The sequence below is a fragment of the Cetorhinus maximus genome, chromosome 5 (assembly GCF_964194155.1).
Source record: "Cetorhinus maximus chromosome 5, sCetMax3.hap1.1, whole genome shotgun sequence".
Taxonomy (NCBI): domain Eukaryota; kingdom Metazoa; phylum Chordata; class Chondrichthyes; order Lamniformes; family Cetorhinidae; genus Cetorhinus; species Cetorhinus maximus.
The window spans coordinates 62,124,520-62,138,878 of record NC_135883.1 but is presented as its reverse complement, the minus strand read 5'-3'; the positions used below and the strand labels follow the sequence as shown (position 1 = coordinate 62,138,878).

General features: G+C 43.2%; 1 protein-coding gene across 1 annotated transcript in view; it reads right to left on the bottom strand.

Moving 5' to 3' along the window:
• LOC144680673 (CUB and sushi domain-containing protein 1-like) overlaps positions 1–14,359 on the bottom strand; it is a 2,611,816-nt gene that overhangs the window by 293,625 nt on the left and 2,303,832 nt on the right. Inside the window, exon 42 of the mRNA XM_078541910.1 lies at positions 6,004–6,192. Within this exon, the coding sequence (XP_078398036.1) occupies positions 6,004–6,192 (189 nt within the window). The remainder of the gene's footprint in view (positions 1–6,003; positions 6,193–14,359) is intronic.

The window sequence follows — 14,359 nt, the reverse complement described above, 5'->3', positions numbered from 1 at the left end:
TTCATCTGCTCCAAACACTGAAGAATTAATGAGACCCCTCATTCAGGGATCATTAAAGTATAAAACCCACAAATACAAGCACTGTCAAGATCCATGTCTATATATATATATATATATATATATATATACATACACACACGCTATAGCATGCAGAATCAGTCAATAGTATTCAATTTTAATGCAATGTTTGTTCTGACCAGGAACAAACAAATAATCCATCACTAAGTATGATTCATTTTTGTCACTTTCTTCCTGTTATTGAAAAGGAGCCTCACATGCGAGTCTGGTGCCAAGCTTGTGTGGACAGGGTGCACTATGATTGGCATGCCACAATAGCCAACTATGTCTCACCAGTGCCCGGCATCTAAAGGCTGCATGAAAATAGGTCAAACAGCCAGGCCACTGATGCCCAACATCTCTCCTATCTTGATTTCACACGAGATTCAGGTGTTTTGTGGTAACTCACCAAGGCTCCTTCAACAGCACCTTCCAAACCTACAAACACCACCACTAAGAAGGGCAAGAGCAGCAAACTCATGGGAACACCATGAACTGCAGGTTCCCTCCAAGCCTGACACCATCCGGACTAGGAACCATATCACCGCTCCTTCAAAATCCTGGAACTCCCTCCCTAAAAGCACTGTGGATTTATCTACACCGTATGGACTGCAGGTTCAAGAAGGTGGCTCACCACCATCTTCTCAAAGAAAATTAAGGATGGGCAACAATGCTGGCCTAGCCAGTGATGCTCACATTCCAAGAAGGAATAAATAATGTATGGGTGCAGTACCTCACACTACAGTACTAGCTTTGTTCCCTGACAGTGGCTGGGCACTACTCTGTCACTGAGATGAAGTAGCCAGACCCAGTGAAAAGTTCACTCTGCCCTTCACCAAGGTGTGGATCACATGACCCTTGCCTATTTCCTTCTCTTTATATTGCAAACCCCTTTGAAAAGAAAGCTAACATTCTATTGAACTTTCTTGATTACCTTTTTGTACCTAGGCACTATACTTTAATGATTTCTGTATCAGGAGGACCAAACTTCTTCGCTCCTGCATAGTTCCTCATCCCTCGCCATTAAAAAAAAAATCCAATTTGCCTTTCTTGAATCCAAAATAAATGACCTCACACTTCCCCACATTGAACTCCGTCTATCACAGTTTTGCCTACTCATTTAATTTATGTCCCTTTATGACTTCTCACTCCTAACTACATGACTTTCTGTGGCACTTAACTTAGTGTCAACTGCAAACTTAGATTTATCTCCCTTGCCCTTTATTTAAGCCATTAATACATATGGTGAAAAGTTAAAGTGCCAGTACAGATCCCTGGGGAAAAACCACAGGCTGGATTTTATGGGGCACTATGGTCCCTATGTGCCACACCACCTTCCCCCTGCGAAAAAGTCAATGGGAAGCCCAGTAATGCGAAGAATGACTATTCCACTGTCATTTAACAGCTCTATTGGCTGTTAATAGGGTGGAGGCAGGATTTACACTCCTTAGGGACAGGAAGTCCTGCCTCAAAGATCTGCCAGGCCAATCGGACAGCTAGCAGCTCTGTAATTCCAGCAGCGCCAAATGGGAGCAGTGGCCACTGCTGGGACTATAGTTTGTCCCCAATGGGGATTGTTGCTGGAACCAGACACCATGGTAAGCTGGGGAGATTTCACCAGGGCCAGGCTGGCAGGCCTCATCCAGGGCAGGGCAGAGCAGGGGAGGGGAGACAAGACAGGTGTGAGAGGGTAAAGGGGAGAATGTGCTCTTGGAGGGTGCCTACAATGGACCCAATGCACCCACAAAGGAGGTTCCCCTATTCCCCTTGCCTGACACCTGCCCACACAGCTAAAGCTGCTGGGCTACCAAATTGGTGTAGGCGTCCCCTTGCTGTGGTAAAATAGTGGAAGGGGCAGGGTGAGGCCCATAAATAGCCACTTAAGGGCTTCATAGGTCCAAGGCAGGCAGGCTGCCCGACACCTCTGCTGTCCTCTGTAAAATTTCATATACATTGGGGGCTGGCAGAAAGGCCATGCACTGGATTTCATGAGCCCGCCAGCGGGGCAATGTAAAATCCATCCCCACTTGTCACACCCTGCCAATCAGAATACATTCCCTTTATTCCTTCTGTCGCTCAACTATCTCCCAGCTAGTTTCCAATCTATGACGAAAGGTTACCTCCAATGTCTTACTGTATAACAATGTACTGCATTAAAAAAATCTTGAAAGCTACAGGCCCTTTAAGAGTTTCATGGCTCATGGATTTCCCTTACGTTAAATGGGAAAAATTAACTCAATCCCAGGCTAAGCAGAAGAAAAATCACACAGTTTTATTTTAATGTATTGAAATACTGAAATCAAGCTAAGGCATATTTTCTGTAGGGACAGTTCAATTAAGTGTAAAATACTTGTTGGAATACCCTGGTCAATGTGAAAATGGTGCAGTTCTGGGTTTTTGGCTCCTGACCAGACTTTCGGGGCCCCAGTCCCTCTTTTGCTAATGCATTAAACGTGATTGTACTCATCAAAATTGAGCTGGAGAGGGGCAGCTCAAGGAACTACGAGGCAGTTATACTTTCTTCTGGAAAGGGAAATCAGAAGAAGAATGCAGAGTTCAGAGAGTTGGAGTTGCTGTCAAGAATGGACTTGTGAAACAGCTTCATCAGTTCCATCTTGGAAGAAATGAGCTCCTCGTGACTCTTCATCTCAAACTGGCAAGCAGCCAAATCGCCACCATGGCCAGTGCATGTGCCCAAACTTGGGATGCCGATGACGAAAACTAGGAAGATTTCAATGCCAAAGTTGACCAAGTCCTCTGTGGGGTTAAAGAGGACAGGTTTATTCTTCTAGGAGACCTTAATGGAAGAGATTCCAATCTCTGGAATGGAACTATTGCCAGGGAAGGAATTGGAAATGTCAACTATAACGGCTTTCTTCTCCTTACTAAACAGGCAGACCATGGGTTTATCATCACCAATACCCTGTTCCACCAGAAGAACAAGTACAAAATGTCATGGCAAAACCCACGGTGTTGCACTGGCACATGACTGATTACGTCATTGTCCGAGTCCAGAATTGCAATGATGACCACATCACCAGAGCAATGAGAGGAGCTGATGACTGCTGGACCGATCACCAACTCATTCATTCAATTATATCCATCAAACTGGCTCCCAAACAACAGGTGCAATAGAAGAGGTGTCCACAAAAGATCAACATTGAGGCTCTGAAGGAACCAATCAAAAGAGATCGATTCCAACAATGCCTTTAGAACAGAAGAAGTGTTCACGGTGCTTGGGATGTCCTTAAGGCCAATATCATCAATGCCTACAATGAGACACTTGTTTTTTTTTCTGTCAGCAAAGATCAGGAATGATTTGATGAAAATAATCAGGGTATCAACAAACTGATTGATCGCAAGCGCAAGACTTGCTGTGCATGGTGGAATGACCCAAACTCAAAGGATAAGAAACTGCCTTACGAAAAGCAAAAGCCGAGGCATAAAGGTGCACCTGCACCATGAAGAACATGCGGTTGGCAGATAAGGCAAGGAAATTCAACATCTCACTGACATAAATGATATCCGTGGCTTCTTCACTGCCACAAAGACCATTTATGGCTCAAAGGACCAGTTCCTCTGAAGCCTAAGAATGGGGGAGGTTTGATCAAGGAAAGGAAAGCTATCAACACCCATTGGGGGGGAGCATTTTGCAATGGGATAGAATGGGGCCAACTAACCCCAGAAGCAGATTGGAGGCTGCCACAGGGGTGGCCGAGTGCCGAGGCAGGCTGGTCAAAAGGCCCGTCTTGGTTCTCTGGGACTTTGCCCCAGTTGTTTTGTTAAGTTTAGGCCTCTAACCCTCACTCTTCACATCCATTTAACCAACACCACTCCCCTAACCCTAACCCTCCATGACCCCATGCCAACTTATGCCAACTCACCCACCCTTAAAGCCAACTCATCCAGTATCCACCATGGGCAAACATCAGGGGCCTTGCTGAGGTGAAATAATAAAGTCTAAAAATGTAACACTGCCCTCACTATATTAAAAAAACCTCCTATTCATGAAAGCCAATTCAAACCTTTTAAATCTCAAGTGCTTAATCTCTTATAAAAACATACTTCTACTCATAAGCCCACATCAAAAACAGCTAATCATTTAGTAGCCTCTTTGAGCTGTCAATCAAACTGTATACTTAGAAACCTCTGCTGAGATAATTACAGCTTTTGGAAATAAGCCAAGCATTCAGAAAGAGCCCTTAAGGAAATGTCAATAAACATCCATTGCAACTGCTAGAACAGTTTTTTTTCAACTCTGAGTGACACTGACAGCACTTTTTTTTCAGATCATGACTGTTGTACATTCCTTATGGAGCCTTTTCGCCTACTCCATAAATTCGTACCTCCCACACTACTGGTTAAGGCCTTTGCTACAGCCAAAATGAGGTATGTTTGAACTTTGCACCCATTCCCTTACCAGCAATAATTTGATCTGTCGGAAATTGGGGTGGGACTTTCACGTCTTGTCCTGTCCGCCATTTTGGAAGCTCTGTGGCGTCTCCATGACTCCATGAAAATCCAGGCAATAATCTCAGGATAAAGGACCAGATTGAGGTGAGGAGACATTTCTTCACCTAGAGGCTTGTGAACCTTTGGAATTCCCTAACCCAGGGTGGCTGTGAATGCTCAGTTGATGAGAATGTTCAGGTCTGAGGTCAATGGATTTTAAGCAAATCAAGCAATATGGGGACTGGGCAAAAAAGTGGAATTGTGCTTGAAGGTCAACCATGATCTTTTTGAACAGTGGAGTAAGATTGGCAGGGTGAGGTGGGGGTTGCTTTCTGGTGTTAAAGCTACGTACACCCCAAACATGGTCCCCCCTATCCATGGGGTTAGGGGTGTTGGCAGGGATTCCTTAGGCTGTGAGTTTCTGCATCCCCAGCCTCAGTGATTTAAGTTTGAAGGTTAGCATGTCCAGTGATAGGAGGAGTTCTAAAGGGTGCGAGTAGGAACAACTGGAGGGATGGGTCCTGAAGTTGATTTTACACCAAAAGATGCGAGCAAAGATTTTGTTTGTAACTGAAGTCCTCTTACCAAAAAGGGGTGCCACCTTGGGACTAATTTATAATTTCCCAAGGCAAAATATCCCCTTGGGTAGAGGCGATGCATTTCCTGGCCAACATTCCATGAGCCTTTTTGATTGCTGTTTATTCCTGTCTACTTATTTTTAATGATTTGGGTACTTAGACACACTGATCTCTTTGCTCCTCCAGAGTACCTAGTTTTGTATCATTGGAGAGAATACTGTTAGTAACAGGTGTTACACACAACAAATGTTTCATGTTCAGGGACAGATGAACGCAAGGACTTATGGGGACTGTGATAAAGGGCTGCAGACAAATAAGGGACCTCTGGTAAAACTCATCATAGTGCAGAAAAATTACATACAACCACTGGATAAGTTTTAGTTAAAAGCAATATATGGTTATATGATCTGCTCTATTATTAATGTGATCTTAAAGCAATCTATGGGTCATTTTCTTCAACCATCTTACTACATATTTATGTTCTCATGGATCAGAAACAGTTGAAGGAGTCACTTGGGGGTGTGAATGGGCTTCAAATGTTCTAGGTGCCCAACACCTCAAAAATTCTTAATCTTGCTCAGTTGAAGTGCTTACAAGTTGAATTTACATGATATACACTTAACAAAGAGAGGTGTAGAACAACCTATTGGTTCAAGAAGTTACTGCATGGGCAATCTACGTGATATATTGTGATTACTCATGAAATCTCAGAAAACCCGTGCTGGACTAGACAACTTCCACTGAACAGGAAAAGGAAATTTGGAAGCCAAACCAAACATAATCCTTTTTTGCATCTTTAAACTGTTAGTTTTAAGGGGTCATTGAGAATGCTTATGGGAAGAGGAAGGGCCTAAGAATGCAGAATAGAATAGCAGATGAAATGTAATGGGGGATAAAAGATGAACTAAGAAAGTACCTTCACATTTTGGGAATGGGTGGTTCCAGTTCCTGTTGATCCCATGATGGCAGGTGAGAACATGCTGCCCAATCAGAACGTACCCAGGGTAGCATTCAAATGATACAGATTGTCCCACACTATAATCAGAATTGATGATGAAGCCATTTTGAAACGGTTGTGGATTAGGGCAGCTTTGAAGTTCATAAGCTAAAAGAAATCATAAGCAGAAGGTCAATATCTTATGACATAGAGATGATCATCTTGGAAGGCCAAAGGAAGATCCTTGGACATCTTATAAGTTACACCCATCTGAAGTAGTTATATACCTGAAACTTAAGCTCTTCCCTGTATGCCTGAGAAATAAAATAGTAAAAAATAAGTCACATAAAGACACATTTAAAATGATTACAAAGCACTGAGGTTTCAAGTTTTGCCACGTAATATGACTGAGCCTTAGACCTGCCACGGAAGAGAGTGAACACAGGGACAGGCATTATTGAGTTTTTCTGATACAGCTCCTAGTGAACCACTGAGATTAGTACTGGGCACAGGCTTAAAAGTAAGTCAAATGTCACAATCAATTGCTGCATAGCTATAGGACAGCAAATGGAACAAAAGAGATAGAAATAACTTTAAATAGAGGTTTTACGTCAATCTACCTTAACAACACAAAGTATGTAGTTACAGGATATGGAGAAAAGACAAGGCACTCTGCTCCCACTCTCCCACTGCACACTTTTGCCTGGCAGAAATCTTATTAGTTTCCCAACCTGAACTGGAACCTCTGAGTCTCCACTTGCATCCGCTGAACTTTAAAGTCTTTAGTAATTAAAATAATATGCCAGATCATTAAGCTGAAACACAATTTTGAAAAGAATGGCTTCGGCAAGAAAAACCTAAGAGAGAAAATAGAAATTTAGTGTGTTACATTTCCCTTAGCACTTACTAAAGCAGTGAGTGGGTGTAATTGATTTTCATGTGGGCGCACTAGAGTCAGGGCACTTCATTATGAATTCATCTCATGCATCTAAATCAAAAACCTTTGAAACTTTTGCAGGGTTTTATTTTTCAGGAATATTTGCGTGTCATGCTGCTTTCCTCATCACTAAATCGCTGCTGTAAAATGGTTGAATTCTGGATATGGACCATTTCAAAATAACTTTTTTTGGGGAAGAATAGTTTTCTCACTGGAAGCTAAATGTACAGATATTCACTAAGGCTCTCACATTTAATCAAAAACTTCATTATGAGACATAACAGAGCTTACAGATGGTCATGATGCTTTTACTGACTCGAGTGAGACGCTTGTGCATTTCAGTTAATTAAAGTGAGACTTTATTTTCATGCCCTACTGAAAAGTACGGAAGGTATTTCTGATATCTCTCACAGGAAAGCTATTAGAGGCAACACTATAGAATAACATTAAACAATGTGGGAGAATCAGTTATCAGTTAATTAAAAACTGCCAGCATAGATTTGTAAAAGGCAAGTTGTGTCTCACAAATTTAATGATACGCATTGAGGAGATAATGTAGTAGATGCTGTGTATATGAATTTTCAAAACATGTTTGATTAGGTGCCAGGTAGGGCCCATCTTGATGAAAATTAAGATATTTAGTATTAATGGGAGTGAGCAGCATAGATAGATTGGTAAACAATATTCTTAGAGAAAGGCAGCAAAAAGGGCAGACAAAGAAGTAATGATAACCTAGCTAAATCAATGGACTGGCTACTGTTAGAACAGTTCTTGAACTTTCTTTCACAGATTCCAACAGACTCTTGTCATAACTCTGGCATGACTTAGTTCAATGATACCAAGTGGGAGATGTCAGAGTGAAGGCACACCAGACTGGCAGCTGCATTTCATCAGAAGGGACCTGGTGTACTTCGACTGGGTACCAGTGCACTGAAAAACATGGTACAAATTCACCTCCAGGTAGCCACAAGTAGGCCCTGCTGAGGGGAGATGGGGGATTGTTTTGTATAGACAAAGGTTGTAAGCCTGGGGCTCTGAAGGAAGAATTTTTTTTATAGTTATCTGATTTGTCCCTTCACTGAGAGGGATAAAAAAGGAGATAACTGAGCTGTTCTCTTGCTTCTGGGGGGTGGTGGGGGGGGGGGTTTGTGGCAGCAATGGATTTTCTGGCTACATGAGATGGTTGGGTGCCAGAGATCTATCTGCCATGGCGCAAGTAACTGCAGTCCCATGCAAATAAGGTGCCCTCCCACTGACCATACAAACTCCAACAAGATCAGTGCTTGAGGGCACTGACGAACACAATCCCCACATAAACGATGGAGTTGGCTTTTCAAACTTACTGTGTACTATTTTGGATGCCTTTGGAAGGATATCAAGGCCATGAGGAGAGCAGAGATTGTTCAAGGCGATACAAAGGATGGGAGATTTTAGTTATAAGAAGACACACAAAAAACTAGGGAATGAAATTGGCTGATAGATATCATTGTTTGGATGCTACGTTGAGTCCAAAAGTAACCTCTGTCAGGAGTTTGCAGAGCAGGTAGATAATGGTGCTGATCAGCATGCAATGCTGATTTTACACTAGTGATTTAGACTGGCAAATGAGGTTAAGGGATAGGTCAATAGAGATACAGTGGCATTCATTTAAAGGGATAATTCAGAATAGATACATTCCAATGAGAAAGAATATTTTCAACGGGAGGACGCACAATCCATGGTTAATTAAAAAAGTTAATCAAATTTAAAGAAATAGTATATAATTGTGCACAGAGCTGCCTCAGGGAGGTTATTTTCATTATGAAAACTTTAAAAAAAGAACAGAAATAATTATTCAGACATGTCCCCTCATGTGACAGTGTCACATGAGCTGGGACATGTCAATGAATTTCAATTAAAAAATTTATTTGATATAATATTGATTTATATCCCGCCCGTGGATGAGGTTTCATGATAAATGCGAAGGCCGCTTGGTTTTTGCACCTGCCCGACATCCTTAAAGTTGGCCGGGCAGCTCTGTTAATTCTTTTAATTGGTTGTTAAACGACCTTAATAGGCCTTTGACAGTTCGGCGGGCATGCAGCCGACTCTAGTGCGCGCCTGCCGAACTGAAGATCAGAATGACATGCGGTTATGTCGGGACATATGCCCGATGTCACCGCGTGTCATTTTACGCGTTGGCGAACGGGGCCCGTTCCCGCATGCCGACCAGAAGATTCAGGTCTATAGGTATTTAAATAAGAAGAGTTAAAAAAATGAGCGTTGGTCCTATAAAAAGTGAGCCTGGGGAATTAATGATGGAAAATAAGGAGATGGCAGGTGAACTGAACAGGTATTTTGCATCAGTCTTCACTAGAGGATATAGGTAACATCCCAGAAATAGCTGTAAATCAGGAAATGGAAGGGAGGGGGGGAAACTCGGGAAAATTACAATCACCAGGGAAGTGTATTGAGCAATTGTTGGAGCTGCGGGCTGACAAATCTCCAGGTCCTGATGGACTTCATCCTATGAGAAGAAGTGGCTAGTGAGATAGTTGATGCACTGGTTTTAATTTTCCAAATTTCCCTAGATTCAAGGAAAGTTCAATTAGATTGGAAAATAGCTAATGTAACTCCTTTATTCAAAAGGGGAGGGAATAAAAAGCAGTAAACTATAGGCCAGTTAGCTTAACATCTATAATAGGGAAAATGTTAGAAGCTATTATTAAAGATATTATGGCAGGGCACTTTGAAAAAGTCAAGGCAATCAGGCAGAGTCAACATGGTCTTGTGAAAGGGAAATTATGTTTAATCAATTTATTGGACTCCTTTGAAGGAGTCACATGTGCTATGGATAAAGGGGCAACCTGTGGATGTACTGTACTTAGATTTCCAGAAGGCATTTGATAAAGTGTCACATCAAAGGTTTATTGGCATAGGGGGTAACATATCGACATGGATAGAAGATTGGTTAGCTAACAGGAAACAGAGGGAAGGCATAAATGGCTCTTTTTCTGGCTGGCAGGGTGTAATGAGTCATGTGCCACAGGGATCAGTGCTGGGGCCTCAACTTTTTACAATTTATATAAATGACTTGGATGAAAGGGCCAAAGGTATGGTTGCTAAATTTGCAGATGACACAAAGATAGGTAGGGAAGTAAGTTGTGAAGCGGACATAAGGAGGCTACAAAGGGACATAGGTAGGTTAAGTGAGATCTGACAAATGGAGTGTGATGTCGGCAAATGTGAAATTGTCCAATTTGGCATGAAGAATAAAAAAGCAGCATAGTATCTAAATGGTGAGATATTGCAGAGCTCTGAGATTCAGAGGGATCTGGGTGGCCTAGTGCATGAATCACAAAAGGCTAGTATGCAAGTACAGCAAGTAATTAGGAAAACTTATAGAATGTTATAATTTATTGTGAGGGGAATTGATTGTAACGGTAAGGTTATGCTTCCGTTATACGAGCATTGGTAAGACCAAATCTGGAGTATTGTGTACAGCATTGGTCTCCTTATTTAAGGAAGGATGTAAATGCTTTAGAAGCAATTCAGAAAAGGTTTACTAAACTAATACCAGGAATGTGTGGGTTGTCTTATGAGGAAAAGTTGGACAGGTTAGGCTTGTATCCACTCGAGTTTAGAAGAGTAAGAGGTGACTTGATTGAAACTGTCAAGATCCTGAGGGGACTTGACAGAGTGGATGTAGAAAGGACATTTCCTCTTGTCAGATAATCTAGAACCAGGAGTCACTGTTTAAAAATAAGGGGTCGCTCATTTAAGACAGAGATGAGGAAAATAATTTTTTTCTTAGCGAGTTTTGAGTCTTTGAAATTCTCTTCCTCAAAAGGCAGTGAAGCAAAGGCTTCAAATATTATTAACGCAGAGTTAGATAGGTTCTTGATAAGCAAGATGGTGAAAGGTTATCAGGGCTAGGCAGGGATGTGGAGTTGAGGTTACAATCAGATCAGTCATGATCTCATTGAATGGCAGAGCAGGCTCGAGGGGCTGAGTGGCCCACACCTGCTCCTAATTTGCATGGTCATATGGTCCCATTTTGGAGCTCAATGCTCCAACTAGTGTCCTCTCTTATCCTTGCACTGCTGAACATGCTTTAAGTAGCAGTGAGGATCGCCCAACAGTGCTTTACACCTAAGTTGCTGACTGATATTTTTCTATGATTATACAAATGTTTCATGCTTTCTTTAGTTCTTTCACATTGCAAATGTCTAAAGGGAGTGTGGCTGGTGCTGAAAGACCTTTTCTTGACTTCAAGGCATTTGCACAAACCATTCTTCCCAGACATGAATGCACAAGTAATCATTGTGCCTTTTCTCAGTGCCTGTGTTCCATGTGTCTTTGCCTGGCTTGGTGCCCCCATGCTATCCGACTGGCTGCAGCATGGCTGGCGGAAGGCTGTTGGCTAATAGTGGAGGAGACTGCAAGTGGCTTTGGATGACAACCTGGAACACTTCGGTGTCCACAGGTTGCAGCTGTGGAATGGACTATCTTGGCGTGGACATCAGAGGACTGGGTTGGCTGACTGATAGGCAACAAGGGCACTGGCAGAGTGGGAGTGGTGGGAACAAGAATGCAGTTTTCCTGAGAAAGGGCAGAGGATTCATACTCCTTTGCACCACTGTCATCCCACCACTGCCCCCCACCGCCCCCCGCCCCTCTCTTAGGACTGCTCCTCAGCAATTCTAGTTATCTATTGGAGGTCAGATTTCTGGACTGCCGTGAGATCCTGCAAGCCTCTTTGCACGTTATACTCCACAACCATGATGGGAGCTGAGCTTTCTCACAGTCCTCTGACGTTGGTTGGTTGCTGTTTGTGCTGTAATGGAAGGTGCAACATCAGTCAGCAGCTGCTGCATCATGGTTGCAAATGGAGATGGCCACCATGCTGGGAAGCATGGGTTTGAAGCTCTGCACAAAATCCATTCTCCTTATCATTGGCAGTAGGATACCTAGCAGACTCCCCAAAGCACTAATCATTTCAGTGTGTATGCCCATTTGCATTCTTGTGATGCCTGCCCCTTTGAAGTTCTCATCTGAGTCCCCTGCAGTAGAACGACTATGCTGCCTTGCCTTCCAGTGAGTTATAACCTGTAAGCTCATTGTCCCATCCCGGATGTTGCACACATGTGCCTGGTGTCTCACCATGTACAGATCCCGCCTCTAATCTATCCTCTTAAGATATGTACTGTGTCAATAGTTGAGCTGGTGGCTACAAGTGTGAAATCAAGTGGCGGTCTGTACAAAAGTGAATACAAAAGTAGGGAGGTTATGCTTCAGTTATACAGGGCATTGGTGAGACCATATCTGGAGTGCTGTATAAAGTATTGGCCTCCTTACTTAAGGAAGGGCGCAAATGTGTTGGAAGCAGTTCAGAGAAGATTTACTAGATTAATACCAGGGATGGCCGGTTTGTCTTATGAGCAAAGATTGGACAGGCTAGACTTGTATCTGCTGGAGTTTGGAAGTGTAATAGGTGACTTGATTGAAACATAAAAAATCCTGAGGGGTCTTGACAGGGTAGATGTGGAGAGGGTGTTTCCTCTTGTGGGAGAATCTAGAACTAGGGGTCACTGTTTAAAAATAAGGGGTCGTCCATTTAAGACACAGATGAGAAGTGTTTTTTTTCTCTCAGACAGTCACGAGTCTTTGGAACTCTCTTCCTCAAAAGGTGGTGGAAGCAGAGTTTTTGAATATTTTTAAGACAGAGCTAGATAGATTCTTGATAAGCAAGGAGGTGGTAGGTTGTCGAGGGTGGGCAGCAATGTGGAGTTGAGGTTACAATCAAATCAGCCATGATCCTATTGAATGGTGGAGCAGGCTCGAGGGGCCAAGTGGCCTACTCCTGCTCCTAATTCATATGTTTGTATGTGAGTCTTCATTATCACACCTTTATTGTTCTTCTTCCTGTGTGACCTGGTTACATCTCTTGGTATATCTGAAAGGACAAGGTTGGTGGTGAGGGAAGGGAGGGCAAAGTGGGCAATGGATGTTTACATCATCTACAGTTGTAAATCAGAAAAGATTGGGGGATGGGGGGACACTTTTTATTCTTTCATAGGATGTGGCAGTCAAAGGCTAGCCAGCATTTATTGTCCATCCCTAATTGTCCTTGAGAAGGTGGTGGTGAGCCACCGCCTTGAACTGCTGCAGGCCATGTGGTGTAGGTACACCCACAGTGCTCTTAGGGAGGGAGTTCCAGGATTTTGACCCAGTGACAGTGAAGGAATAGTGATATATTTCCAAGTCAGGATGGTGAGTGGCTTGGAGGGGAACTTCCAGGTGGTGGTGTACCCAGGCAACTACTGCCCTTGTCCATCTAAGTGGTAGAGGTCACAGTTTTTGAAAGGTACTGTCAAAGGAGCCTTGGTGAGTTGCTGCAGTGCATTTTATAGATGTTACACATGCTGCCACTATGCATTGGAGGTGGAGGGAGCGAATGCATAAAGTGGTAGATGGGTCCAGCTTGTCCTAGATTGTGTCGAGCTTTTTGAGTGTCGTGGGAGCTGCTCTCATCCAGGCAAGTGGAGAGTATTCTATCACACTCCTGGTGGACAGGCTTTGGGGAGTCAGGAGGTGAGTTACTTACTGCAGAATTCTTTGCCTCTGACCTGCTCTTGTAGTCACAGTATCTGTATGGCTGGTCTAGTTCAGTTTCTGGTCAATGGTCACACCCAGGATGTTGATAGTGGGGAGACTCAGCAATGGTAATGCCATTGTAGGTCAAGGGTTGTGAGGAGGAGGATTTGGTATGAGGAAGCTGTTATCCCTGATGGTTTGAGCCCTGCCACTAGCCATGGCCTCAGCAGCACTGCTTGCAATAATGGCCATTACTGTATTCTTCATGGGGTATATGAAATTCAGGTGTGCATGACTCACTCCACTTAGCTGTTGCTGTTGCTGCCTCTGGTTGTGCACCACCTTATCCTGTAAGAGAAATGGAAGTGTGCCAATGAGTGTTGTACAATCTGTTTGGGTGATGTGGCTGTCGTGGTTGAAAAGCTGGTAATTTGCACAAGCTGCGAGATGTAGGTGTGAGGCTTGCAACAATGCTGAGTGCAAGGGTGAAGTATGAATGTTAGGTATCAGTCTTGATTGATAGAAATTGTTGGTAGATGAGTAATGGGGTAGCAATGAATTGAGGAGTGTTTGAGGTTATGGTGCAGTTGCTGAATGTGATATTTGTGTTCACTGACCTTGACCAATCCTGTGAGGTCATTGACCTTGTGGTACTGCATTCAAATCCTAGGTGCTTGAATGCAGGCATTAACCTCTACAGCTATTGCTCCCACTGCCTTCTGAGTGTGTGTCTGGTGGGCCTCCTGCAGGTGCAGGACACCTCACCTCATCTTCACCAAACCTCTAGTGCAGTGTCTGAAAACCATGGAGAATGTGCTCTCC